Source organism: Conger conger, chromosome 2 (genome assembly GCF_963514075.1).
Source record: "Conger conger chromosome 2, fConCon1.1, whole genome shotgun sequence".
In the NCBI taxonomy this organism is placed as follows: Eukaryota; Metazoa; Chordata; class Actinopteri; order Anguilliformes; family Congridae; genus Conger; species Conger conger.
This window is the reverse complement of record NC_083761.1, coordinates 68,252,666-68,279,403: the sequence shown is the minus strand read 5'-3', so window position 1 is coordinate 68,279,403 and position 26,738 is coordinate 68,252,666. Positions and strand designations below refer to the sequence as shown.

Sequence of the window (26,738 nt, the reverse complement as noted above, 5' to 3'; positions counted from 1 at the left end):
TGTTTATTCAACACCGAAGCTCTCTGGTGCATTCGTACTTTCCAAAGGGTTAACGGCACTCAGATTCCATAACTTGCTATGTTCTGTTATTTTGCTGAAACAAAATGGAACGCATCCAAAGCTCTGCTGGCCCTGAGCTGTTTTAGTGGGTTGGAAGCAAGTGGGCAGTTGAAAAAGTTTCCCAAACTTATCTGTTACTGAAACATCTCTGTTGAGTGGGACCCCGGGGTGCGAGATCGGGTAGAAGGTTCTGGCTGAAGCATCATTGAGACGGGAGGTACGCACTAAAGCCTCCACAGGGACTAAACTCCCTCTCCCTCCCTCAGGTGGTCTTTGTGGATGGAAACGGACTGTTCCACTACAGAGGTGAGTGTGTGCTGAGTCCCGAGGGCGCGGTTCAGCTCTGGATCCCGCAGTATTTTTTAATGGTGTTTTTATTTTAGCGTGTATCACGGATTCCTGTCCTAGTCTGTCAGGGTTTTTTGTCTAATCATCTTTTCTCCGCTCAGTCCTTTCTGTCTCCTGCTGGGAGCGGGCTTTCTTTTATCACTGAGCCGCATCGCAGTGGAAAGCACAACAGCCGTATAAATTAACAGCCCCAAAAAGTGACTCTCTTAAATCCTTGTTTTCCTTGCGGAGGAAATGAGCTGTGAAGGACTGATGATGTCACGCAGTCAGAAAGTGTCTGCAGGTTTAAATTCAATTCTCGATGTGTTAGACTTAAACGATTATACGGCCAGTTATTTACTCTGCAGGCCCACGGTGTAAATACCTGTCGGGTTTGCTGAAGCTTGTTGTGCTGTGGATAAGTGATGACAAATAAAACGCATCAGTGGTTTCAGAAACCCAGATTAATATTGGTTATTAGCTGTTTAGTGCGGAGCGGAGGGTTGGGACTGTAATTTCATCATGACTGTTGCAGAGTTCGGTGTTGCCTGCCATCTGGGAGTGCTCTGTGGTTTGCCCTGCGTGGGTGTAGCCAAGAACCTGCTGCAGGTCCAGGGTGTCATCAGGAGCGAGGAGCACCTCTCCCAGGTGAGTCACACCAACACGTCTGTGCAGGGGAGCTGCCTGCCACCTGCTGTTATGGCTCTTACCAGATGGCTAGTATCACAGAGGCAAGCGCACATCCCAAATATTTAGCAGAGGTTCTTGGTTTATAAAAAGAAAAAAAAAAGAAGTAATGCAAAGTAAGGAAATAATACTTGCACACTGCTATTAAATGCGCCCTGGTGGTATATTTATTATAGGTGCAGTTAATATACTGTGTCTATAGTACATTAATAACAGTGTGGGGGTATTATGTAATCTTTCCAGATGGCACACTGTGGAAGTGCCCTTCTCTCTCTCTTCATTTTTAACATTCTGCATCTCCACGTGAGGTCTATACCTTGTGTGGTGTCCTTAGTCCTAAATTTTCAAATCCCTTTGGTAGCTAGTTGAGCTAATCCCAAAGAATTTTTTGTTTTGATCAAAGTAAGAGGCTGCAGCTTGGGTTTTTCTGAAGAAACTACTCTGTCATCATTAGTCGGAAATGGTTTCTTTCTATACCAAACTATTTGACCTGTGGTCCTGTGACTCCTGTCCTTGACATATTATTTTTAGTCTTTAATCGAATATGGGTTAACATGGGACTTTCTGTGCATTGCACTTAACAGAGAGGTCCCTGCCAGCCTTGAAGCTGCAGATGTACCTTTTACTAAGCCTTTCTTGTCTCAGCTAGGTATGCAGTCTGTTAGAGAATCACAAGGGCAGACCCACAATCTTTTCTCCCGATATGCGACGTGCCCTTCGTGACCCTTCCATTCAGTTGGCAAAAGTCATATCGACCTTCAAAGCTGTGTTTTTCTATCTTTGCTGGCAGCTTGATTTACTGTGGACCAGAGCCAGAAGGCCAAATACAAGTGTGTTCTGTAAAAATATGATTCAAAGATATACATTTCTTGTATTTTTCTTGCCGTTCTAGACTGCCGGCTTAAAAAAGTACAAATTTATCGTCTGCAATTCGCAGTGGCATGTAATGACCATAAGGTGCCTCTAAGATTTCTTCAATGGATCTTTTCTGCAGTGTTTAAATGGTCATATGTATGGTGCTTTATTGTATTTGTATGCGCTTTGCTTTGGATTGATATACGCCGTTTCACTGCAGTTTTGTAATGCACTCCTTTCAAAAGTTAACGGGTTGCCCAAAAGAACAACAAGATTCAGCCAAGGATCGATTGACAGTGCACAGAAACGCATTATAGCAGCACTATAATGTGCTGTGAAGGTGATGGAGAAGTCTATTCTAAACGCCAGGGAAAAGCCTCCTAGACTCTTAAATTGTTGGAGAAAGACTGTGGCTGGCTAATGTCAAAGCAGTAGGTTAAGCACTTGATTCTTAAGCACACTGATGCAATCCTAATGCGTTGGGATTAATATGCAGCGTAATTGTCCTTGTCAGAGCGTGTGGGGGGAGGGGGATGCCTGATCTCTTTGACTAGATTAGCCTTGTGCACGCTCTTGCTAATTTGGGTGTTGGATATTGGTCATTTGAAAGACGTAAAATGGAGGGAGGCTTTTAAAATTCCATCGTTGTTGTCCTGGTGGGGATTGGGCCCAGGCCATCAGGAGCAGCTCCTCTTCTGTCATGGATGTCAGTCCTTCTCAAAGCTGTTCAGATAGGTCATAGGTCAGGTTCACCCTTTGTATGTATGCATTGGGACACTCCTAATCATTTTACTCACAATAAATCAGACATATCCATTGGAAAAGCTTCAGTCTGCTGCAGCAACAAAACCCACCATCTTATTATGCAGCTTGTTGTGTCAGGTCCTGGATATATTGTTATTATTAGGACTTTTATTGTGGAACGATCATTGTCATATTTTTGCACGCCTGTGGGAAATGGCATTTGGCGCACTGCAGCACGCCCTGCATTACCCACGATGCACAGGGAGGGGGGGGGTGGGGGGGGCGTATGCTGCTCGTACCTGCAGTGTGGAGGAGACAGAGGCGAGAAGGAGTCAGCACTGTGTGAGGTCACCCAGAGTCCAGCCTGTGTGTGGGCGACTCCAAGGTCCAGACGAGAGCCACGGCTCAACAGAACAACGCGGGGAGAGCGAGAGGGAGAGAGGGAGCGCGGGGGCTGTCTTAGGCCTCGCCTCTTACCGGCCGCGGTTCGGCAGGTGTACGGTCGCTGGGTGAGGTCACCGCATGAGTCCTGCGTGTAATCGGCGGTGTGGGCGGGTGTCGGACGTGAGTCGTGCCTCCGGGAGCCGACCCCAGGAGGCGGGGGGGGGGGGGGGGGGGCTTTCATCAGCGGCAGCTACACGGACACAGCCGAGCCTCGTAACCAGGTGAGAGAGCGGAGCGCGAGCCTGCTCCACGATACGTGAGGTTTCCGTTAACGTGACCGCCACGCCCCGGCCCGTCGGAAAAAGACACCTTCTTTACGGCGGTTTGCGTCAGAATTATCGGTTAAACCCATCTCCTCGTGCAGTGGCTCGTCTCGTTGTTTATGAGGACAGGAATAAACACACGGCGCGGGGTTAATCGAGCCTCATTTAGACCGTACTCTTTATGGGGATGAGCGCGCTGATAGAGTCCATTACCGGCCCTGAGGATTCACACAGCCTGAACGACTCCTCCACTGAAGTGGGGACTGGAGGCCTTCATTGGGTTACTCTGACAGGGTGTCAGGTTGCTGGAAACGCAGAGGAAATTAGGGCTTTTAGCAGATCTCTCTTATCAGATAAAGCGTTGGAACATGGCCCTGAAACCTCTGGAATAGGAGGCAGCAGTACCCCAGCCCTGCTATTTCGGCGGTTGATGACTGACTTCCGTAATGAGGTCAGCAGTCTGAATATAACGGCGCGTGATTCAGAGAGTTTATTTCAGAAATAGTCGATACTCCAGCCACTTGTGTATCTCCCCTCCCATCTTTCACTGCTCTCAGTGGACCGTATCTGCGGCCCTGAACGTATCCAATGCACTTACCCCACTTACAGATACAGATCTGTACAAAAAAGTGATCTCGTATTTTGTAATAGGACTGTTTATGATGCGTAAAGGTCATTTTACAGTGTCCAGGTCCTCTGTATTGGGTCCTGAAAGGGATATTGAGGAAGCTCTTTAATAGCCACAGACTCTTCCTGTCTTCCCTGTGGAAGGATGGAGTGGGTGTAAATATGTTGAGTACACTTCAAATACAACAAGTATTTTAGTCTTATATTCAGAATGAAAATCTTACTTCCTTTACTTTTTTGCTAGTAAATGCAAAATTGCTGCCAGTGAGATGAGACAGATTTGCCATTGGGATAAGATGCCCCATGTCAAGCAAACAGCACCTTTCTGCTAGAGAAAAAAAGATCTTACTACACTTACTACTTACTACTAAGAAGTCTTACTACAAGTCTAAAACACTTGTTAAAACAGTAACACTTATATTTCATAGTGAAGGCGGCGGTTGTCGTGATGATAAAATCTGTGCATCTCCGTTGGGCATTCCCAGCTCTCTGGGGCCGTGGGTGACTTTAAAAACCAGGAGTGCCTCTTCGGCAAGGGGGCGAGGCCCTCGGAGCTCTGTCAGCGCTCATTACTGGCCTTACCAGCAGGGGGCGGTGCCCGGGGGCTGTTGTCATTCACGCAAGGTTAAAATGTGATCACCATGCAGCAGGGCTGCCCCCGTTCCCCCGGCTCAGACTGACTCATTAGGATGAAAGCTTTCGGCGCGCTACTGAGCGCGCTCCGTAGAGCACGGTAATGCCTTCAGAGATGGGGAAGGCCCCGAGACTGGCTCCAGCGCCTTTCAGCGGTCGTGACCTCTTAAGCCTATTCCGCAGTTATTGTGTGAAAGACAATCCTGCCTGATTGACTAACAGTGCAGAGAGTTTTGAGAGGAATGCTGGGTGCTTCTGAAGGGCCTGAAAGTCGACCTCGTTTTACCGGCAGGTGTATTGGATAATTTCTGCAGTATTAAAGGCTTAAGTTCAGAGCTCGTGTTTGGCATTTTTAGAAGGCCAATGGAGAGCAGTAGGTAAAAGGTGATGTTATTGAGGGACATATTAGTCAGGTAAGCCGTACCCTGTCATGAACCGTGTCAGTCAGATGTACAACGCTGTGTACCAATCACAGCCTGGCCATTTTCTGCGTTGTTGTGCACTGCCTCCTCTAGGTGTTTCCCCATCTTCAGCAGGCTGGGCTGTAGAGGTGAGGAGGTGAGTGTTATGGAGGTGTTATGGAGGTTATGGAGGTGAGAGATTGCACAGTGCAGAGAAAGGAGAGAGAAAGCAGGAGCCGTGGGGAGGAGAAACTGCACAACGCTAAGAACCAAGGCCCTTCTGCAGTGCGGGTCAACGTACACATTACCAAAGGGTCGGCTTCCCATAATCACCGCGCCAGAAAATAGATACAGCAATTAATCAAACGGAAAACATCTCACATTCATAACCTGGCCTCCGCTAAAATGAATGATCGCACAAGCAATAGTGTGAAGTGTTATTTTTAATCTGCCAATATAGATTATTCCCCTTGTATACTGTGTCGGAGGGGCAGGGGGTGATGCTGAGAGGGCCTTTTTACATGCTGCTCTGGTGTTGTCTGCGCTCCCCTGGCCTAACCTGCCAGTCACTGGCTGTCAGCGCTGGCACTGGGTCAACAGGGTGCACTGCAAAAACCCCAAAAAAGTACTTGCATTGAAACTTTTTCTTTAACTTTTTTGCTAAATATGGCAAAAATATTGCCATTGAGGCAAGAGAGTTTTGTTTCATTTCAAGAATCGCCAATGGAATACATTGCATGACATCACATTTTATTTCGCAGACGCTTTTATCCAAAGCCAATTGAACGTTTCACTTATCAAGCGAACAGTAACTTAAAACGTAAAGCTAACATCTTCGACTTGAGAGGAAAAAAAACGAGATAAGAAATGCTTCTTTAGACTACCATACTACTTTCAGGCTGATTTTAATTGAAATGCAGTAGGAGCAGTGTGCTACATATGCGGTCTTGAACACAGCCTCAGTCTGATGGCGTCTGCCGCGCGGCGTTATCGCCTCCCGTCACGTAGCCGGTGGTACGTGACCCCGATGCGGCCGTCCCCGGCCGATGCGGATGACAGTCGCGGCTGTGGAGCGGATGACGCGCGCGGCGTTGATTGATACTGGAGGGCTCGGCACACGCCGGGAGCAGCTGGCGGAGGGCCTCTGAGCAGCTCCTAAACGATGGCCGCGCAGGGTGGTCCCCGGGCCCCCTCCGTCATGTCTCCGGGCCCCCTCCGTCATCACGGCCTGGCGCTCACGAGGAACGGGCCCGTTATCGATGGCCGCTCGTCACTCCGCTCCGCTGCGCTCGGACGTCCCCTCCATCACGGCCGAGGGTGCCGGGGTCCTGCAGGGCCGCCCGTCCGCCCGAAATACCTCACCTATCACCGGCCCCGGCGCCCCTATCCGTCACGCGCTTCACAGAGCGCTCCTCTCCAAACACCTGCCACACTTTATTATCTGGCCATGAGGCATTTACCGCTCTCGTCTCCCGCACGCGGTCGCCTTGACCGTGATGGAAGGGTAACGCACAGACCCACAGTTTCTGCGGGAGTGTTAAAACACTCCTTCTCGGTGAAGGCTGGCTTCTCCGCAAGAGTGATGAACGCGGGCGGTTAATTATCCCGTCGGCCGGTTTATCCGGCCATATTGAAAGTGTAGCCTTTTAATTCGTTCCAGGTTTTCTACAGAGATGCGGGCCATCATCTTTATAGAGACTTAATTGCGATTTAATTGAGAGAAAATGCACGACGTGTCACCAGATTATATTTGATTTAATTAAGAGGGGATTGATGGTGTTGTTTGCACAGCTAAAGGCCGGAACAATTACAATGTACGAACCTTACGCGCATCACCGAGCAACCTTGTGATAAAATCGGCACAGTTGTTGCAAGAGTTGCTTTGTTTGCTAAGTGTGAAGGAGGGTGAGGAAATCCCATATGTCAGGGTCTACAGTGAAGCTGAATGCTCTCACAATGGGAGAGAGAGTACTCTCAAAAAATATATATATATATTTTTTGGATTTACTTAAAAAATGATGGACAGTCATTTTACAAAATATTATTGAATGCATGTGACTTCAAGTTCATGTCTCATATACGTAATAACACTGTGTGCAACAAACTGACCATAATTTTATGAAGTAATTAGTTTACAGCGCTCTCATGGTCAAACTCTTCCTCTCTCTTCACAGATCAGTGAGCTGAAGAAGGGCGGTGACTCGTTCCCCCTGAGAGCATCGTCAGGGAGGGTCCTGGGGGAGGTGAGGTCCTCCCCAGAGGGGTTTCAGGGGGATTTGGAGGGGGGTGGGTTCGGTTGCTGAATGGTTGCAGAAAGATTGTCTGTCTCTCTTTTCCCCAGGCCCTGCGCAGTTCAGACGCGAGCACCAAACCCGTCTACGTGTCGGTGGGCCACCGCATCAGCCTGGACACCGCCATGCGCCTGACACGCCGCTGCTGCAGATACAGAGTCCCAGAGCCCATCAGACAGGTAGGAGTGCACATCTATCACATAATACCTCTTTACCCACATCGCTCACCCGCCGCTGCTGCAGATACAGAGTCCCAGAGCCCGTCAGACAGGTAGGAGTGCACATCTATCACAGAATACCTCTTTACCCACATCACTCACAAACAGCTGCTGCAGATACAGAGTCCCAGAGCCCATCAGACAGGTAGGAGTGCACATCTATCACAGAATACCTCTTTACCCACATCACTCACCCGCCGCTGCTGCAGATACAGAGTCCCAGAGCCCATCAGACAGGTAGGAGTGCACATCTATCACAGAATACCTCTTTACCCACATCACTCACAAACAGCTGCTGCAGATACAGAGTCCCAGAGCCCATCAGACAGGTAGGAGTGCACATCTATCACAGAGTACCTCTTTACCCACATCACTCACAAACAGCTGCTGCAGATACAGAGTCCCAGAGCCCATCAGACAGGTAGGAGTGCACATCTATCACAGAGTACCTCTTTACCCACATCACTCACCCGCCGCTGCTGCAGATACAGAGTCTCAGAGCCCATCAGACAGGTAGGAGTGCACATCTATCACAGAGTACCTCTTTACCCACATCACTCACCCGCCGCTGCTGCACATACAGAGTCCCAGAGCCCATCAGACAGGTAGGAGTGCACATCTATCACAGAATATCTCTTTACCCACATCACTCACCTGCCTCTGCTGCAGTACAGAGCCCATCACACAGGTTGGAGTGTAATGATCTTGCACAGAATACACCTCTTTACCCACATCACTCACTAACAGCTGCTGCAGAATGCCAGAGAGTGTGTACACACACATTAATGTTGGCTGACCCCAGATAATCCACTTGGGGGATTATTTCTGAATCTGTACTATCCCATTGAACAAAAAATACCTTTACCCGTGTCTGATGACACACTGCAAAAAACAAGAAATAAGTCAATCTCTTTCTCTAAAATTATTTTAGTCTTATGTTGAGACTTACAATTTTATTTATATTACGTTTTTGCTAAAAAAACCCACAATTATTGCAAATGAGATGACAATTTTGACTAATTTCAAGATTTGCCAATGGGGTAAAAAACAAATTCACTTGTCAAGGAGACAGTACCTTAAACCAAGCTAATATTTTCTAGTTGAGAGGCAAAAGGGGATTTTAAGTTCCCTTACAAGACTAAAACACTTTCAGTGCAGGGAGGTGAGTTGGGACAAATAGAGCAGGTAGGGCTTCGACCTCCGTCTTCGTGACCAGCCTTTTTTTCCATTTGCATTCCTGTCATCGGGTGGCGCTGTTCCGTTGCAGATCAGCCGTACAGTGAGAACCTGTCTGCCTCAGTCACGGCTCTGTCCATCTCTGCAGTGCACCTCGCTGAGTGTGTATCTGCCACAGGAAGTGCTGCAGCAGCACAACACGTCTCTCCCCTCCGCTGCCATCGCCGGCGCCTCACGAAACAGCCGCCTTCAGTCGGTGGCAGGGAATTCACCGCGTAGCCGTTTGAAGTACGGACGGCCGTTTTTGTGTTGCCGCTTCACGCTCTGTTATTTCAAGCGGGGGACAGGTGTCACCCGTGAGCGGAAGGCGAGTAATGCGATTTAATCTGGAGGTGGCGCGCGGCGGACTGTCGCCGTGGTGACGGCCGGCTGCTCTCCAGACGATCGGCAAGGTCGCCCCTGAACTATTCGCTGGGGTCCGGCGACCACTGAAAAAACACGCCTCAACACGCTTGTGGCACAGTACTGATGCACGTCACCTGAGCTACACGCAGTAGCCTTTCGCTGGCAGCGAGCGTCGGTTCCCTGTAAATCTGCTGATTTGTTCAGGGACGGTGGGAACGACCATAGAAGTTTTTTTTAATGGGATTTGTGTCCCAGGTAGAGAAATCTCCAGGAGTAATTGGAGCAGTGGCGAGAGAGCAAAGGAACAGCAGCACATTTATTCAGTGGTCCCAGAGGGGGGGCAGAGGGGGGGGTGTGTGGAATAGTAAAGAGCGTTTCACTCTGTGACAGTGCGTCTCTGCCAGCTACTGCACGGCTTCCCATTTCAGCTCACTACACTGCTTCTCACACCAGCTCACTGCACTGCTTCTCTCTTCAGCTCAGTGCACTGCTTCCCACTCCAGCTCACTGCGCACTGCTTCTCACACCACCTCACTGCACTGCTTCTTACACCACCTCACTGCACTGCTTCCCACACCAGCTCACTGCTCTGCTTCCCACACCAGCTCACTGCACGGCTTCCCACTTCAGCTCACTGCACTGCTTCTCTCTTCAGCTCAGTGCACTGCTTCTCTCTTCAGCTCACTACACTGCTTCTCACACCACCTCAGTGCACTGCTTCCCACACCAGCTCACTGCACTGCTTCACACACCACCTCACTGCACTGCTTCCCACACCACCTCACTGCACTGCTTCCCACACCAGCTCACTGCACTGCTTCTCACACCACCTCACTGCACTGCGTCCCACACCAGCTCACTGCACTGCTTCTCACACCACCTCACTGCACTGCTTCTCACACCAGCTCACTGCACTGCTTCCCACACCAGCTCACTGCACTGCTTCTCTCTTCAGCTCAGTGCACTGCTTCTCTCTTCAGCTTACTGCACTGCTTCTCACACCAGCTCACTGCACTGCTTCTCACACCAGCTCACTGCACTGCTTCTCACACCAGCTCACTACACTGGCTTCCACACGTCTGCGGTCACAGGTCTGTCTCTGCCCAGTGTTGTGGGCCTAACCTGCCTGTGGGGTAGAGAGGGTGGTGATAAAAAGATGACATCATTGTGAGTCGCAGTTGTCAGTTGGTCATCCAGTGTGACTGCAGCACTCAGCAGGCCCCTGTAGACTCTGGGAGTCCTGGAGGAGCGGGTCTCCTGAGGGTCGGCGCATTTGGCGGCCGGTGCGCTGCGCTGACCGGCGCAGAGGGAGGCCGTTAGCGAAGGGACCGCACTAAACGCGACCGTTCCTCCAGGCCTGATTCCACTCTCACCACCGCCCCCGCTCGCACACTCCAGCACTTAGACCGCGCTAATGGCACGATTGAGCTATCGACGGCGTTTTCCCACCCAACGCCGCGCCTAACCGCCCGCACTTAACGCCCTCCCACAGGACGACCCGCCTGGATGAGGGTCGCCAGGTCTGCCGCTCGTTATCACCCGCCGAATGGACACGCTGGAGATCCATAATCAGCCAATAAGCGTGCGGTAATGAGCGGGGTGCTGACTGCGTGATGGAGGGAGGGAGCCGGCCAGTCACAACACACGGACCCCATTTAAGTTATTGTTTGCTTGACATTTTCTTCCCCCATTGGCAAATCTGGAAGTGAGTAAAACTGTCTCTCTTCACTGCATCAAAGAAAGGAATAGAAATAAGATATCAATTAATTTTTTTAATTTTACTAAACGCTTATTTTTTTGTTTTTGCAGTGCACTCTTTGACTCAGGCCTGGACATCAATGAACATTCACCAACATTTTTATTGAGCTCCCAGTTGGCCAAATTGAGCCAATTATTGATCCCGTTAGGTCATTTTAATTTGCAAAATGAGGGCTCAAAGACACAAGCAGAGGAAAGGGCCAAGTTGTTTAAAGAGGGGCTTATGAGGGTGAGAGATCACTCTGCTCATACTGTATAATGTCTGGGGGCTGGGGTTGTGCTGGGGGTAGAGTAGTGTTTGGGGGGGTAGTGCTGGGGGTTGGGGAAGTACTGGGGGGGTGTTAACTGAATTATTCTTAGTTTTACGGCAGGGGGAGTCCTTAGTCCTGGAAGGATTTAGGCCTCAGTGGATTCAAGGGAAGACAGATTATTGGGAGCAGAAAGGACTAGAAGGCCAGGGGGAGGAGGGTGGGGGGGGTGTGTACTATGCTCGGTTCAGTTCAGTTCAACCCCACAGGTGGAAATTACCTGTTTACACACTGCCTATTCACACTCGGTTTTCAATCTGTTCAGTGCTTTGTATTGTATACTCGGCAAAACAAACATTCATTATTCCCTGTGCTCCGGTTGAATCGATAGGAAACGCAGGTAATTTTTTTTGCTGCGGTGTACCAGGGCTTGTTCTACCGAGATGCAATTCCAATATGGAACATTCCAGAGACCAGCAGGGCATCGAAGTGTGCTGGCATACCTCCATAGAATTAGGATTTTTTTTTGCTGGGCTGATTTGCAATAGAGGGGGATTCTGTGTGCTGGAGAGGTGTGTGAATATCATCAGAGCCTTTGGTAGTCCCTGCTCAGGACTCTCTCTGGGAGCGAGCTGATCAGCACCACACTTGTGTTTGTTCCTCTCTGAATTATTCAAGCTAAAGAGCTCTCTTTTTTCCTGTTGTCATCGGCGGAGTTTTAAAGACGCTAAAACGAATGCCTTTCAGCCAGTGTAATGGAAACAAACGAGGAGGCGCGCGATGGAATCTGCATTCCAGGAGAGAGTTCCTAATTAAGTATGAGAAATTACACCTGCGTGTAATTGGATAGTCTTCTCCCAAGCCTTCCCCACACCGTTATGAGTGGAGAAATGAGGATTGAATGTGCAAAAATGTATTACGCTTGAGGCCAGTTTCACAGACGCAAATTAAGCCAAGTCCTAGATTTTTATTTTATATTAAGCCCTCTCCTAAATTTGTAGACTGCATTTTTTTAATGGTGATTCTCTGTACAAAACTCTAATTAGACCAAGACTAAGGTTAATCTCTGCCTGTGAAACCAGCCCTAAGTGTCATAAGCCTTATGCATTGCAGTCTGTAGGTATTTGGACAGTGGTACAGTTTCTGTTCCTTTGGCTCTGTTCTCCAGCACATTGTATTTGAAATGAAGCAAGGAATATGATGTTAAAGTGCAGACTGTCTCCTTTAATTTGACGGTCTTTACGTCCATTTCGGGTGATGCATGTAGGAATTATTTGCCTTTTTATAAATAGTTCCCGCATTTTAGGGGACCAAAAGTATTTGGACAGTTGGATTCTCAGCTATTTCTGATTAGTCAGGTGCATTCAGTCGCTTCCTGAGCGCAAGTATAAGAAAGCTTTCAGTTTCTAGTCTTAATTCTATGTATTTCAGTCTGTCATTGGCATCTGTCAACATGAGGGCCAGAGTTGTTCCAATGAAAGTCAAGGATGCCATTATGAGGCTGACAAATAAGAAAAGAAACATAGGAAACAATAGGCCAAACAGTAGGCTTACCGAAACTGTTTAGAACATAGTCATATGCACTTCAATCTCAGCTGCACAATTGAAATAAAGCACAATGTTTGTCCAATATGACCGGTAGTGTTGTTAGGATTGCTGTCGATGGTGTTGGAAATGACTTGCACTGTCTGAAGCTTTGAAATCCATCCTTTGAAGATGATTCCTCAGTAGAGCAGGTCACATGGCGAGCCCCACAGGAAGCAGGTGTAGTGATGTGGGATGAGTGCTACCTGTAATGGCCCTCTCTCTGCCCTCTCCTCTCTCTCTGTGCTGTAATGTCCCCTCTCTCCCCCTCTCCTCTCTCTCTATCTCTCTCTGCTGTAACTGCCCCTCTCTCCCCCCTCTCCTCTCTCTCTGTGCTGTAACTGCCCCTCTCTCCCCCTTCTCCTCTCTCTCTGTGCTGTAATGGCCCCTCTCTCCCCCTCTCCTCTCTCTCTGTGCTGTAAATGCCCCTCTCTCCCCCCTCTCCTCTCTTTCTGTGCTGTAACTGCCCCTCTCTCCCCCCTCCCCTCTCTCTCTGTGCTGTAATGACCCCTCTCCTCTCTCTCTGTGCTGTAATGGCCCCTCTCTCCCCCTCTCCTCTCTCTCTCTCTCTCTCTCTCTCTCTGTGCTGTAACTGCCCCTCTCTCCCCCCTCTCCTCTCTCTCTGTGCTGTAATGGCCCCTCTCCTCTCTCTCTGTGCTGTAATGGCCCCTCTCTCCCCCTCTCCTCTTTCTCTCTCTCTGGGCTGTAATGGCCCTCTCCCTACCCTCTCTCTGTGCTGTAATGGCCCCTCTCTCCCCCTCTCTCTCTCTCTCTCTCTTGGTGGAGAAACCTGCTGCGCTAAGCGGACAAAGCCTCACTGTCTTCTGCCTTTGATTTTAATTGTTCCGGCTTCTTTTTTTTCTGGAATATTCTCTTCTTCTCTTTCCCATGTGTCGGGCGCGGAGCACTGCTGGGCAGAGTGTAAGACTGGCACCCGGAGGAACAGAAGTAATTTATTGCGTTTGCTGTGAGCTAAATTAATCACACCAGGCCTGAATTAGACAGGGGCTGTGGATCAGGCCTGAGCCCAGCTCCACAGCCTGCTGGTGCTGCACCTCCCTGCCAAACTGGCCCTGTGGCTGGGGCCCTGCCTGGAGACTCCTGCTTCTGCTAAAAACAGCCATCCGGTTACTGGAGATTAGCCTCAGAGTAATTCATTAAAGCCATTCCATGGATTGCTGGAAATACTTGGTTTTTTTTTTTAGTTGTGAGTTTTCTGGCTCGAAGTGCAACTGTCCAAATGTCAAGATGTCGTGTTTGTCGAGGTCACGTGAAATATCCTTTATTCAGATGTTTGTAATTGTGTGGTGCATCAGCTTAAAAAAAAAACATGCGCGCTTTAAACTCTGAGCTTTGAGCCACTGACCCAAAGCAAGAATACTATACACTCAATGAGCACTTTATTAGGTGTTTATTCGAGTTATTTTTTAGACTTATTACATTTACTCTTCTGCTGCTGTAGCCTATCCACTTAAGAGGTTTAATGCATTGTGTTCAGAGATGCTCTTCTGCATACCACTGTTGTAATGCGTGGTTATATACATTACTGTCTCTTTCCTGTCAGCTTTGACCAGTCTGGCCCTTCTCCTCTGGCCTCTCCCATTAACAATGCTTTTTTGCCCACAGAACTGCTGCTCACTGGATGTTTTTGTTTTTTTGCACCATTCTCTGCAAACTCTAGACTGTTGTGTGTGAAAATCACAGGAGATCAGCAATTTCTGAGATACTCAAACCACTCTCTCTGGCACCAACAGTGATTCCACAATCAGTCACATTTCTTCCCCATTCTGACATTTGGTCTGAGCAACAGCTGTCTTGACCATGTCTGCCTGTTTTTAATGCATTCTACCTAATAAATTGCTCACTGAGTACAGTATATAAGATAAGGTTAAATGTACAATTTGTCATTAATATTATGTGTTGTTAATATTATTATTATTGTTATTATTAATAATAGTAATAATAATAATAATAGTAATAATAACAATGTATTCCATATTAAAGTACAGTGTTCTCACCAGTTAAAACCCAAGGCATAAAGTTTGCTATAAGTGGGGGAGAAACTAAGACTTAAATAATGATGGCTCACAACTTACCAAAGTAAAACTTTATTATTCCATAAAATGTAGTGCATTATATTTTAATGAAACATCAAAACACTGTAGTGCTGTCATTTTTCTCCTTTTTTTCTTGCTGCTAGAATGAACAGCCTGTTGGAGTAAAACCTTCTCACCAATTCTAGAGCAAATTACTAAATATACAGGCCTATTATTTTTTTAATTGTGTTGGTAACTGGAAAAGGTCTCGGGTATTGTTAGATACACCGTTGTTGTTGTTCTTACTTAGCCAGTGTTAGGTGTGTTTATGCAGGCCTCTATTCTCACTTTTCCCCCCAAGTGCTGGTCAGAGAGGTGCAGAGGTGGACATCCGTGAGTTACACCGCGCTGTGGACTTCCTGGCAGCGTAGGGGGCGGGGATGTTATTTATGTGTCATCTGCATATCGATGTCTCACACGGCTTGTAAATAAAAGTAGCCGTGCCCTGATGCCAGCAGGCCGGGCTGTCTGTAGTGCCACTGACCCCCCTCCCCCCCTCCACTCTGTGTCCACAGGCGGACATTCGCTCCCGAGAGTACCTGCGCACACACTTCCCATCTGCGGACACCTGTGGATAGAGGTGGCAGGTGAGTGAGGGAGGGAGAGTGGAGGAGGAGGGAGGGAGAACGGCACTGCTGGGGGGCTGGAGGCACGCTCTGCTTCATCTCCGACCCCCTGTGGGGGCCAGGAGAAGAAGAGTCTCAGTCTAGAACACATTTGCCTCCTGTCCGAGACTTAATGTTCATGGCTGCACAACTGATCCTACTCTGCGAATTGTACCTTATCCAACCTGTACTCTTGTTTGTTCTAATGACCGTGCTATGCTCTTTTTGTACATAGCTTTGGATAAAAGTGACTGCTAAATAGAATTAAATGTCGTGTAAAAGTGGTGGGGGATGGATACGGAGGATGACGTAGCTCCGAGTGGGGCTCTCTGCCGTAGCCAATCAGCCGGCTCCTTCGTTGGTGATTGACTTGGCTGGTAGGGTGTTATGGCCAATGGCGTGTGGGAGCAGGCTCTTACTGGCATTTGGGAGTGTTCCCCAGGCTGGGGGGTGTGGTGTGAGGAAGTCTCCTGGGGTTCCTGTGAGGTCAGCGGAGCGTAGCTGGAGCTGGGCATCTTTAATCACACGCGGATCTTCATACAACAGGATCCGCAGCGATTGCACCCCACTGTCTGCCGTTAATATTCCTCATAAACAAACCTCCTTTTCATCATCGATTGTTTTTAATAAAGAGGAAAAATAGACTCGTATTTCTTAAAGAGCCTACCCACTTATGCAGCCTACTATGGGATACTTTTGCTAAATAAAGCATTACACAAAGGTAATTGGTTCATCTTTCTACCCTGTGCGATAAAAAGGAAAGAATTCTGCTTTATCTCCTTCCTCTTTAAAGAAGTGGGTAATCGTAGTAGAATTCCTGTCCCAGCCTGCTCTCAGTATGACATGTCATTTGTATAAAAGCAAAAATAGATTTCCCCCAGAGCACCTGCTTGTAACAGTTTTGGATAATTGCCTTAATGCGACACAATTCACAGGGTGCTGAGAGAGGACCAAAATGAATGTTTTCACATAAACGCGCGTTCACAAAATCATTATTCCAATAATGTGTGTGAGAGCATGATCTGGAAATATAGATACAGCTTCTTCAGCAAAAGATTTATTTTGCATTCCAAAGAAACAATAAAACTCTAGTAACAATAGATAAACTCTCTAGTTTTAAAGATTGTGTCACTGTGTCTATTGTCCTCAATATAAAACCAATTTAAGCCTTATAAATATAATATTGAAGAATTAAAAATACTTTTATGCATAAGAATAAGGCCTGTCCCATGCCATGATCTTTTGATTTTATTTGTTAAATTTTAATGCATATGTCCGTAACAGGGTTGACACAATATCTTCTGAAGAAAATCTTATAAAAGAGAACATTTATACTGACTGAGATGGCATGACACAATTTTCTATCACTTCTAGTTGTCATGTCTGAGAAAGACATGCAAAAACTGACCAAAAAAAAACATTTAAAAAAACCAAACTTTTCTCAAGTGAATAGGTTCCATTTTCGTGGAACGACCCATAGTTGCCGCCATTTCATCATAAAATCTATTAAACGTCCTGCTGTCAAATCAACATTTCGGTATTACACTGACACCTGTATGGAGCCGACAGGGCACGCCCCTCATTACGCAGGCTGAAATAGAGCTTCACTCTCAGCAGATGGAAAACAGCACGTTTAAAATGGATGCCGCCCTGTGCCGTGTGGTCATGCCAGCCTCCCCCAGGTTACGGTGCCCTCATATCTGCTCCTTGGAAACACTTTTTAACCTGTCGAGTTTCTGGAGTGTGTGTCACTGTTTGTGGAGATTACAGTTTTGTACAGTCGTGATCTGAGGTCCTGCTGATATATGTATATCTATTTCACATTTAGTCCTGTTTCCTGTGTGGTCTCCCGTCAGAGGGAAGCACACTGCCCTCACCCCTCTGTACTACCATCTGTACCACTGCTAAACCCAGCACCTCATCGCATTTTATCCCGAGTAACCTTACTTACAGACCTCGCTGTTCATTTTAAACATCATTCACAGTACAGACCCCCCACACTCCCCAATCAATGTTCCTTCAGTCATAAAAGCAGACAACGATTACCGTGCGTTAATCATTGTGTTTTTCCGATTTAACCCCTGTGATTTTGCACTTAGCTTTGAAAATTCCATTTGCCGGAAATGATGGTAAATACTGTGCACCTGGGAGTCTCTCCACTCTCCAGTCCCAGACAGGGGAAATGGGTAATCTGGATGGCATTGTCTGATGCTTTTTGTCTCATTCTGGTTTTGGACCAGCTGGTCTGCTGTACAGCCTCTGAGACGTGTCCTGTCTGTGCTGTTTTCACATCTTCTTGCCAGTTCCTTGCTTCAACATTACTGTTTTTAAAGGTACAATAGGTAAGATTTTTATGTTAAAACATTGTTACAAAAGGCTCACTGACATGTTGACTCGCTCTCTGCCTGTTCGGGTTTCAAAATATACAGTTAACAGCCCGACACTCTGTACCAAAAAACTACATTAATTGAAGCTCATTGGTTGAAAATTGGTTCTAATTGCCCTAGCCAATTGTGTTTCAACGTCAGCGCGTTTACAGAGAAGGGGTAGAGAAGGGATGTATTACGGTTTGAAGGTGTTTGTTGTTGCTATATCTATTGTACCTTTATGTCTTTACCAGTGGAGGAATGTTTAATGGAATTATCTTGGAAAACCATTCAATTTAAGTATTCCAGTTGAATAATTATGCTTGGGTTAGCTTACCTGCCATTTTAGCACTTGCATTCGGAACATTCTTTTGTTATTGACGTGTATCTTCTGTCATGTATTTACAAGACGGAAACATAATTGTACGGAGATCTTGCCAGTAAGGTCACATGCATGATTCTGACAGAGCCTCATTAAAGCAGTAGATAAGCATTAATGTTTTAAGACATTCTCACCTCAGAATTCTCACCCAGCCGAATGGAAACCCAGCCGGAGCTACGTTACCCAGCATTCTGGAAAGGCTCTGCATTAACTAGGTCAGTGTGAGAGCCAGAGGGAAAAAAGCAGCAGGTCCCACAACTGGGCCTGCATCAATGACACTCAGCCTGCAGTGTTCCTGTGAGGCTGCTCTCAGCCTGTAATGTTCCTGTGAGGCTGCTCTCAGCCTGCAATGTTCCTGTGAGGCTGCTCTCGGCCTGCAGTGCTCCTGTGAGGCTGCTCTGCAGTGTTCCTGTGAGGCTGCTCTGCAGTGTTCCTGTGAGGCTGCTCTCAGCCTGCAGTGCTCCTGTGAGGCTGCTCTGCAGTGTTCCTGTGAGGCTGCTCTCAGCCTGCAGTGTTCCTGTGAGGCTGCTCTGCAATGTTCCTGTGAGGCTGCTCTCAGCCTGAAGTGTTCCTGTGAGGCTGCTCTGCAATGTTCCTGTGAGGCTGCTCTGCAGTGTTCCTGTGAGGCTGCTCTGCAATGTTCCTGTGAGGCTGCTCTCAGCCTGCAGTGTTCCTGTGAGGCTGCTCTGCAATGTTCCTGTGAGGCTGCTCTCAGCCTGAAGTGTTCCTGTGAGGCTGCTCTGCAATGTTCCTGTGAGGCTGCTCTGCAGTGTTCCTGTGAGGCTGCTCTGCAATGTTCCTGTGAGGCTGCTCTGCAATGTTCCTGTGAGGCTGCTCTCAGCCTGCAGTGTTCCTGTGAGGCTGCTCTGCAGTGCTCCTGTGAGGCTGCTCTGCAGTGTTCCTGTGAGGCTGCTCTGCAGTGTGTTCCTGTGAGTTTGCTCTGCAGTGTTTCTGTGAGGCTGCTCTGCAGTGTTCCTGTGAGGCTGCTCTGCAATGTTCCTGTGAGGCTGCTCTGCAATGTTCCTGTGAGGCTGCTCTCAGCCTGCAGTGTTCCTGTGAGGCTGCTCTGCAGTGCTCCTGTGAGGCTGCTCTGCAGTGTTCCTGTGAGGCTGCTCTGCAGTGTGTTCCTGTGAGTTTGCTCTGCAGTGTTTCTGTGAGGCTGCTCTGCAGCGGGTCTCTCAGCCTCCAGGCAGTCGCCCACTGTGGGCAGGTAATGAGAGTGCTGCCATGGACAGTAGACCTGAATAAAGAGCCTGACCTTCCTGTGAGAGGCTGCTGATGGAAGAGTGGAGCAGCGGGAGGGGAAGAGATGGATGGATGATAAGAGGAGAGGAGTGAGGAGGGGAAGAGATGGATGGATGATAAGAGGAGAGGATTGAGGAGGGGAAGAGATGGATGGATGATAAGAGGAGAGGAGTGAGGAGAGGAAGAGATGGATGGATGATAAGAGGAGAGGAGTGAGGAGAGGAAGAGATGGATGGATGGATGTTAAGAGGAGAAGAGTGAGGAGAGGAATAGACGGATGGATGTTAAGAGGAAAAGACTGAGGAGAGGAAGAGATGGATGGATGTTTAGAGGAGAGGAGAATGATGTTAAGAGGAGAGGAGTGAGGAGAGGAAAAGATGAATGGATGATAAGAGGAGAGGAGTGAGGAGAGGAAGAGATGGATGGATGTTAAGAGGAGAAGAGTGAGGAGAGGAAGATGGAGTGGAATAATGAGGACCGAGGGAAAAAGGAGATGAGGGGATTGATATTAGTTTGAGGAAACGCCGTAGCTGCGGGGGGAATGGGGAGGGTTGTAGAGGGGGTTTCTGAAACAGCAGTAACCATTAGCGGCGTGTTTATCCTCCTTCATCAGCGCAGAGACGCGGCGGCGCTAATAGACCCCGCTCGCCGCGCGGTGATGGATGCCGCCGCTAACCCGGCGGACAGCGAGGCCCTCATTTCTCCTCCAGCCATGCGCGGCTCGCGGGGGAACGGAAAAACACAACGGGCTGTTAGGTTAATGAAAAATGGACGCTAAAAAGGCAGAGGTGTTTTTTAATTAAGTTCATGCTGATATACACATTCTACTGCCCTTTACAAACAACCAAATGTCACCAAAATGTTAAGGACTGTGTTTATTAAGGCTCTTCCTCGGAGTCCTTCCGCAGATTGGCTCAGCGGGGAGTTGCTTGACATTATCTGCCCATCCCTGGAGGAGGGCCAGGAAGGGTATCACAAAATGGCAGCGGGTTCCCCCTCACCTGCGCAGCCTGCTCTCATTATCGGCCGCTGGTCCATCCCCCTGTCCCTGAGCTGGAGCTACAGCGGGCGTCCGACCCTCACTGAGACAGAGCCACGGCTCTCTCTCTCTCACTCTCTTCTGACCTGAACTGGAGCTACAGTGGGCGTCCCAGCCTCACTGAGACAGAGCCACGGCTCTCTCTCTCTCTCACTCTCTTCTGACCTGAACTGGAGCTACAGTGGACGTCCCAGCCTCACTGAGACAGAGCCACGGCTCTCTCTCTCTCGCTGGAGCCACAGTGGACATCCGACCTTCACTGAGACAGAGCTACGGTACTCTCTCTCTCTCTCTCCCCTCTGACCTGAACTGGAGCTACAGTGAGCGTCCCAGCCTCATTAAGAGCCACGGCTCTCTCTCCCGCCCTGACCTGAGCTGAGCTGGAATCAGGGCCAGAGGGAGAGAGAGAGGCGGAGAGAGACAGAGAGAGGGCGATGAGGAGAGATAGGTTGAGAGAGTGATAAGGAGAGAGAGAGAGGGATGGGGAGAGAGACAGAGATAGGGAGTGAGGCAGAGAGAGAGAGAGAGAGAGAGAGAGAGAGGGAGGGAGAGGGAGACTGTTGTCCCATAGACATGGGATTATTTTCAGTAAAGCGCTGTCCTATAATTAGAGCTCTCTGGGTGGGTTGGTTTGGGCGGGCCTGTTCCTTTGATATGTAAATGTAATAACAGCCGATGGTGACATCACTAATTTGTATAAAGGGGGTGCGAAACTCAAGACTCCAAAAATAAATATTAAGATTGGCAGTTCCCTGACCCCTCCCTCCCCTTAAAATCCCTATATCCTTTTTTTTTCCTTCACCCACTCATGATGTCTTTCTCTTTTTCGCTGGCTCCCTCTCTCTCTCTTCCACCCCTGAGCCCCATGATAATAATTCTGAGTGCCTGTGCAGTAGCAGCTGCCGTCACACCGGATTTCCTGCACTTGTCTTTACCACCGCACAGAGGAACTTCATGAATATCACTCTGTCTCTCCCTGGAGAGCCCCCACTGAGACAGGCAGAGAGAGAGGGGCGGGAAGAGAGAGAGATAGGGGAATAGTGCACAGGAGAGGGGAAGAGAGAGAGAGAGAGGGGAATAGTGCACATGAGAGGGAGAGAGAGAGAGAGGGGAATAGTGCACATGAGAGGGACAGAGAGAGAGATAGGGGAATAGTGCACATGAGAGGGAGAGAGAGAGGGGAATAGTGCACATGAGAGGGGGGAGGGGGGTATATAGTGTGCATGAGATTGAGAGAGCAGGTGACAGAGAGAGGGGGAGATATATAGTGTACAGAAGATTGAGAGAGAGAAAGAGTGTGAGATTGAGAGAGAGAGAGAGAGAGAGAAAGAGAAATAGTGCATGTGAGATTGAGAGAGGGGGGGGGGGGGAATAGATAGTGCGGGTGAGATTGAATTGCTTGGATTCATGGCCCCCAAGTCTGCGTCTCTCCAGTGCTGATAATCAGACCCCAGTGTGTCTCGCTGCCTCCACTCGACGCACGGGGACAAGAGCAAGTGCTGAGAAAAAAGGGTGACCGGAGAAACTGGAGAGAGATGGGGAAAACAGATAGAACCTGAGCATGGAGGAGAGATAGAGGGGTGCTGGAGGGAGAGAGATGTGCTCTACTGACGCGTTATGGAAGGAGCTAGAAGCTACCTTTGGTTCCTCTTCTTTTAACTGAATTACAGTACAGCACCTGTGGACACTGTTATTCTGTGTTTGTAGCACATGCTTTTAATATACTGTGTTATTGTGAATAGTTTCTTTTAATCGCATTATCACATTTTTACTTATTTTATTATTTTTGCTATTAGTCTGCCCCTTTGTCTATTATCACTTTCTTCTTATTGTGTCTTGTTGCTTTTATTCGGAGAGCGCTTTGAGCATAATTAAGCAAGGCACTTCATGAATAAAATGTATTATGCTGTTATTATAAGGCAAACAGAAAGGGAGAGCAGCTACAAGAGAAAACTATTCCAAGCTGAAGTCTTAGCTAATAGGGCACATTGGTGGTCAGGTAAAAGTAGAAAAGAAAATAGAAAAAAGCAGATGAGAAGAACAGGAGTAAGAAAAATATAGCAGGGTTCTTCCCGGACAGACGGTGAGCATTAAGGCTGGTTTATACCCCGACGGGCGACTATTGCTGCAACCAGCACCATCGCTGGTCACAGTGACATTTAGTTTATACTTCATAAATTCAATATATTTTACATTTTAACAAAGACCACAGTCAATGTCGGGCAACGCTTGAACGTTCACGAACATTCTGCGATTTCAGTTGAGTATAAAACAGGCTTTAGGCTGATTTGTTTTAGGATTAGTCTCTATTCCACAGTATCTGGCTGTGCGTTTAATTGATCCCGAAATAAGCCTGGCTTATCTTATGTATAGCTCTGGAGTTTCAATATCCACTGTTCGTTTCCAAGTTTGAAACGTTGGACTTTTGAGTGTATCAAATCTTCATGATATTTAATTTAGCATGTATATGTGCACATGTAACGCTTCTATAGAAACATACAGCACAGTGTGAACCAGTGGGCCTGGATCTGGTGGAGTGGCCCCCGTGACCACTCCCAGACAGGGGGTTTGTGTTTCTGCTGGGCGGCCTCAGGAACCTAGAGTGACTTAGGTGGAACTAGCCGGGTTGACTGAGGTCGGATTACCGAACTGACCTCCAAAAAACGGGTTTGCTTCATACTTCTGTACACTGTAATCCCTGGCCCTCCCTGTCCGATTCCCCTGGTCTTCGCTGAAGTGAATTTGTGTGATGTCACTCATCCTGCCTGCTGCAGTAAGTGAATCAATCAGACAGTCAGTCGGTTCATCAGGTCATCATCACAGAGAGAATCAAAATGGCTCCCGGCTGGCCTCCCTGGTTAAATAAAGGTAAATGGGCATGCCATAATACAGGGTGCAGAGTGCACTGGAGAGCTGGTCCCCAGGACATCGTATTTGGGTCTCTCTGGGAAGGCAGAAGGTTGGTTTTTTTGTGGGCTTTTTGGTTGTGACCCCTCTCCCTGCCGTGCCCCTGGCTCGGTCTTCTCTACCTCTGATAGCTGGTACCTGTTGCATTGCTCTGAACACAGCACTCACAGGGAGAGGAGTCTGTGAGAGAAGACCCGTTTGGACAGCGTGCCGTTCGGGGGGGGTGATATTACCGCTGTGCACTTAGCCGCTGATCCGGCTGCCAAGACCGATGTTCCTCTCGCTGCTACTACAAATAAAAGTTCTCACTTTAAATGAGAAAATCGATGCTGTTTTTGTATCTCTAGTCCCGAATCAATGTCATCTAATTTCCTGCAATCACGGCTACGCACCTTTGGGCGGAAAGGGGAAAAAATGATAGCGAGAGTACAGTCGGATTGGGGTCATTTGTATCTTCTGTCTTGTTGGACGTGTTCTGCAGGCACAGTGGGGTTCACTGACGGGTGTGACGGCTTGCCTTTCCCACCTGTTTCAGAGGCACTGTCTGTGTTTGTGAACAGGTGACAGGGGGCTTTTGTGATCTTGGCTTCAAACAGTCTTAGCGAGCCGCAGTGCTCCCAGTTCGTTTCTTAATTCAGAGACCTCCAAAACGAGTTCCGATAGCTTGAGGCGTTCCCGTCAGCTGCGGATTTACCCCGGCGTCGGGCAGACCTCCCGGAAAAAGCCCCAGCCCGGCGACACGTTTCCCCTAACTTCCGTTAAAGCCGCTGAAATCCTCCGCTCAACATTGAACAAATCGGCATGCATCACCATTTGTTGACGTGCGTATTACCTCGAGAAATTCAAAACACATTTGCTGTTTACATTATTTGCTGTCGGACGATTCATTGCGGTTATTACAGCTATTCCTGGTTTTAGAAAAAATAAGTCTGCGTTGCACACTTAACGTACTATTCACACTACGTTTCAATGAAAATCAGCCTGAAATTTAGTACAAGTAGTACGCTAGTGCTGTCCATTGGCTGACGGGTGTGCAGGCGGGACTGTGGGTAATCTGTTTGAGTGTCACGCGAGGCCCACAAAGGCGGAATTCAGCTCAAGTGTCTGTAGGGTCTATTATTTGCAGTATTTATAGCGTTTATTGATATGACGCGCGTGACACCGGGGTGACTTGTGGTGGCGCTTGCCGTCCGTTGAGATGGATTGGGCAAAGCCGGCCAGCGCTGGCGTGTGAGTGAGAGATCAGTGACACAGATGAATACGGGCGCTCCAGGAGCAGCCATAACACACTCATCTGGCCCCGGCTGCTTTTATCGCCCTCCTGTCAGAGCGCTGGAGTCCAGGCATCGCGCGCAGACCTCTTCCCACTCGGAGCGCCGCTCGTATGATGTACTGTCGGCCCGCCCCCCCGCCTCTCTCCACCCCCCCCCGCTCCGGATGTCACGTTCTGGGAGAAAAACGGCTCCATCCATCCGCCTTCCTGAGCACGAACGGATGCCCCCTCCTGCAGCACTGACTCACCCTGTGTATTTCATGCTGCAGTCATGCAGCCCCCACTCCCAAAGGACACCGCAGCGCGCCTGTGCGTGTGTGTGTGTGCGTATGAGGGGGTAGCGTGATTTATTTCGTAAGAAATAGTACCACACTCAGTAGGCTATCACTCTCAGTCTGGTGACGAGGACATGTAGATATTGTCATATTTCTGTGTTGTAGTGAAATATCATTGGCTTCTGTACTGAAGCAAACGGCACAGTGTGGTTCCACCATTTCTACAGTGCAGGCCCAGGCTTTTCATGTATCACAGTCTTTCTGTATCAGCATTTCAAACAAATAGTGATTCTTTGTCAAGGTGACATATGAGCCATATGGAATTACTATTATTATTATTAGTAGTAGTAGTAGTAGTAGTAGTAGTAGTAGTAGTAGTATAGTAGTATGAATACTTGTTATAGAATAGCTGTAGTAGTAGTGTAGTAGTATTATAGTAGTAGTAGTAGTAATAGTAGTAGTTATAGCAGCAGTAGTCGTAGTAGTAGTAGTAGTAGTAGTAGTTATAGCAGCAGTAGTAGTAGTGTAGTTATTGTAGTAGTACTAGTAGTAGTAGTAGTAGTTATAGTAACATTAGTAATAGTAATAGTAGTAGCAGCAGCATCAGTGGTATAGTAGTAGTAGTAGTAGTATAGTAGTAGTGTAGTTATTGTAGTAGTAGTATAGTAGTAGTTATAGTAACAGTAGTGTAGTAGTGTAGTTATTGTAGTAGTAGTATAGTAGTAGTTATAGTAACAGTAGTGTAGTAGTGTAGTTATTGTAGTAGTAGTATAGCAGTAGTTATAGTAACAGTAGTAGTAGTAGCAGCAGCATCAGTGGTATAGTAGTAGTAGTAGGAGTAGTGGTAGCAGCAGCAGTGATGGTGGTTCTCCTCTTTTTCTCCTTTTTTTAAGACACACCTGCCAAACCGAAGTAATAAACAGCAAATACAGCCAGCAGTGCAATTCATAAATACAAAATCCTATTATACCTAAATAGATAGATATCCTAAAGTGGCATAGGAGCATGAATTGTTCCCCTCGCTCTAGTATTGATCGCTGAAGTAGGACTTGGTGACGGTGAGATTTGAAGCCTGTGACGCATTCAATTGATTCAAAGTCGGTGTAGTTACATAGCCACCAGCCTGCTAAAATAACATTGTTCAGTCAAGGGGAAGGGGGGCTGTTCTGTTTGTCCCCCACGACATGTTCCGGAAAAGCTCTCATTTCTCTTTTCTAGGACCCTCTCAAGGGCATGGTGGGTAATTAGGTTGGCAGCTGTAGAACACCCCTTTCTGCGGCTGGCAGTGCTGTTCTCGGTGACGCTGGCCCCCGGGGGAGCTCTCAATGAGGTGAGGCTCTGTCGCGCTTCGTGCTCCGGACTGGAGTCAGGCCGTTTAGTCTCCATCAATCAGCCGCATTTAACATGCAGGGAAAAACGCAGCCCCCGCGTTCACCGCCAGCCCTCGCCAGCCCTTACCGTCTCCTTCCAAAAGCTTTTCAAAACAATGAATAAGAAGCAGGCTGACTGGGGCTTGCGTGACTTTCCCGGACGACCCGGCGCTCCGAAAACTCCCCCACCGCGCCGCGTTTCCCTGAGCTCGCCCGCCTCGCTGTCACGACTCCGTCTCGCCCGCCCGTCCCCGGCCCCGTGGCTGTCACATCCGCGCGCACGGAGGGACCGGTGATCATTTCTGGGAAACCTTTGAGGTCCAGCTGTGCATAATCTGCCTCATCCACCTGCCCTGGCATCGGCCGAGTGAAGGAAGTGAAGCCTCTGGATGTGCGTCTCTGGATATGTAAGCCCACGTCTCGTACCGTCTGAACGTATGGATGAGCCCTCCGCCTGTT

The 26,738-nt window shown here is 48.3% G+C and overlaps 1 protein-coding gene across 1 annotated transcript in view; it reads left to right on the top strand.

The window, feature by feature from the left end:
* Window positions 1-26,738, top strand: part of LOC133122655 (endonuclease V-like) — a 51,911-nt gene that overhangs the window by 6,775 nt on the left and 18,398 nt on the right. Inside the window, exons 4-8 of the mRNA XM_061232736.1 lie at window positions 327-366; window positions 923-1,035; window positions 7,216-7,284; window positions 7,383-7,511; window positions 15,333-15,404. Of these exons, the coding sequence (XP_061088720.1) occupies window positions 327-366; window positions 923-1,035; window positions 7,216-7,284; window positions 7,383-7,511; window positions 15,333-15,395 (414 nt within the window). The 3' untranslated portion in view covers window positions 15,396-15,404. The remainder of the gene's footprint in view (window positions 1-326; window positions 367-922; window positions 1,036-7,215; window positions 7,285-7,382; window positions 7,512-15,332; window positions 15,405-26,738) is intronic.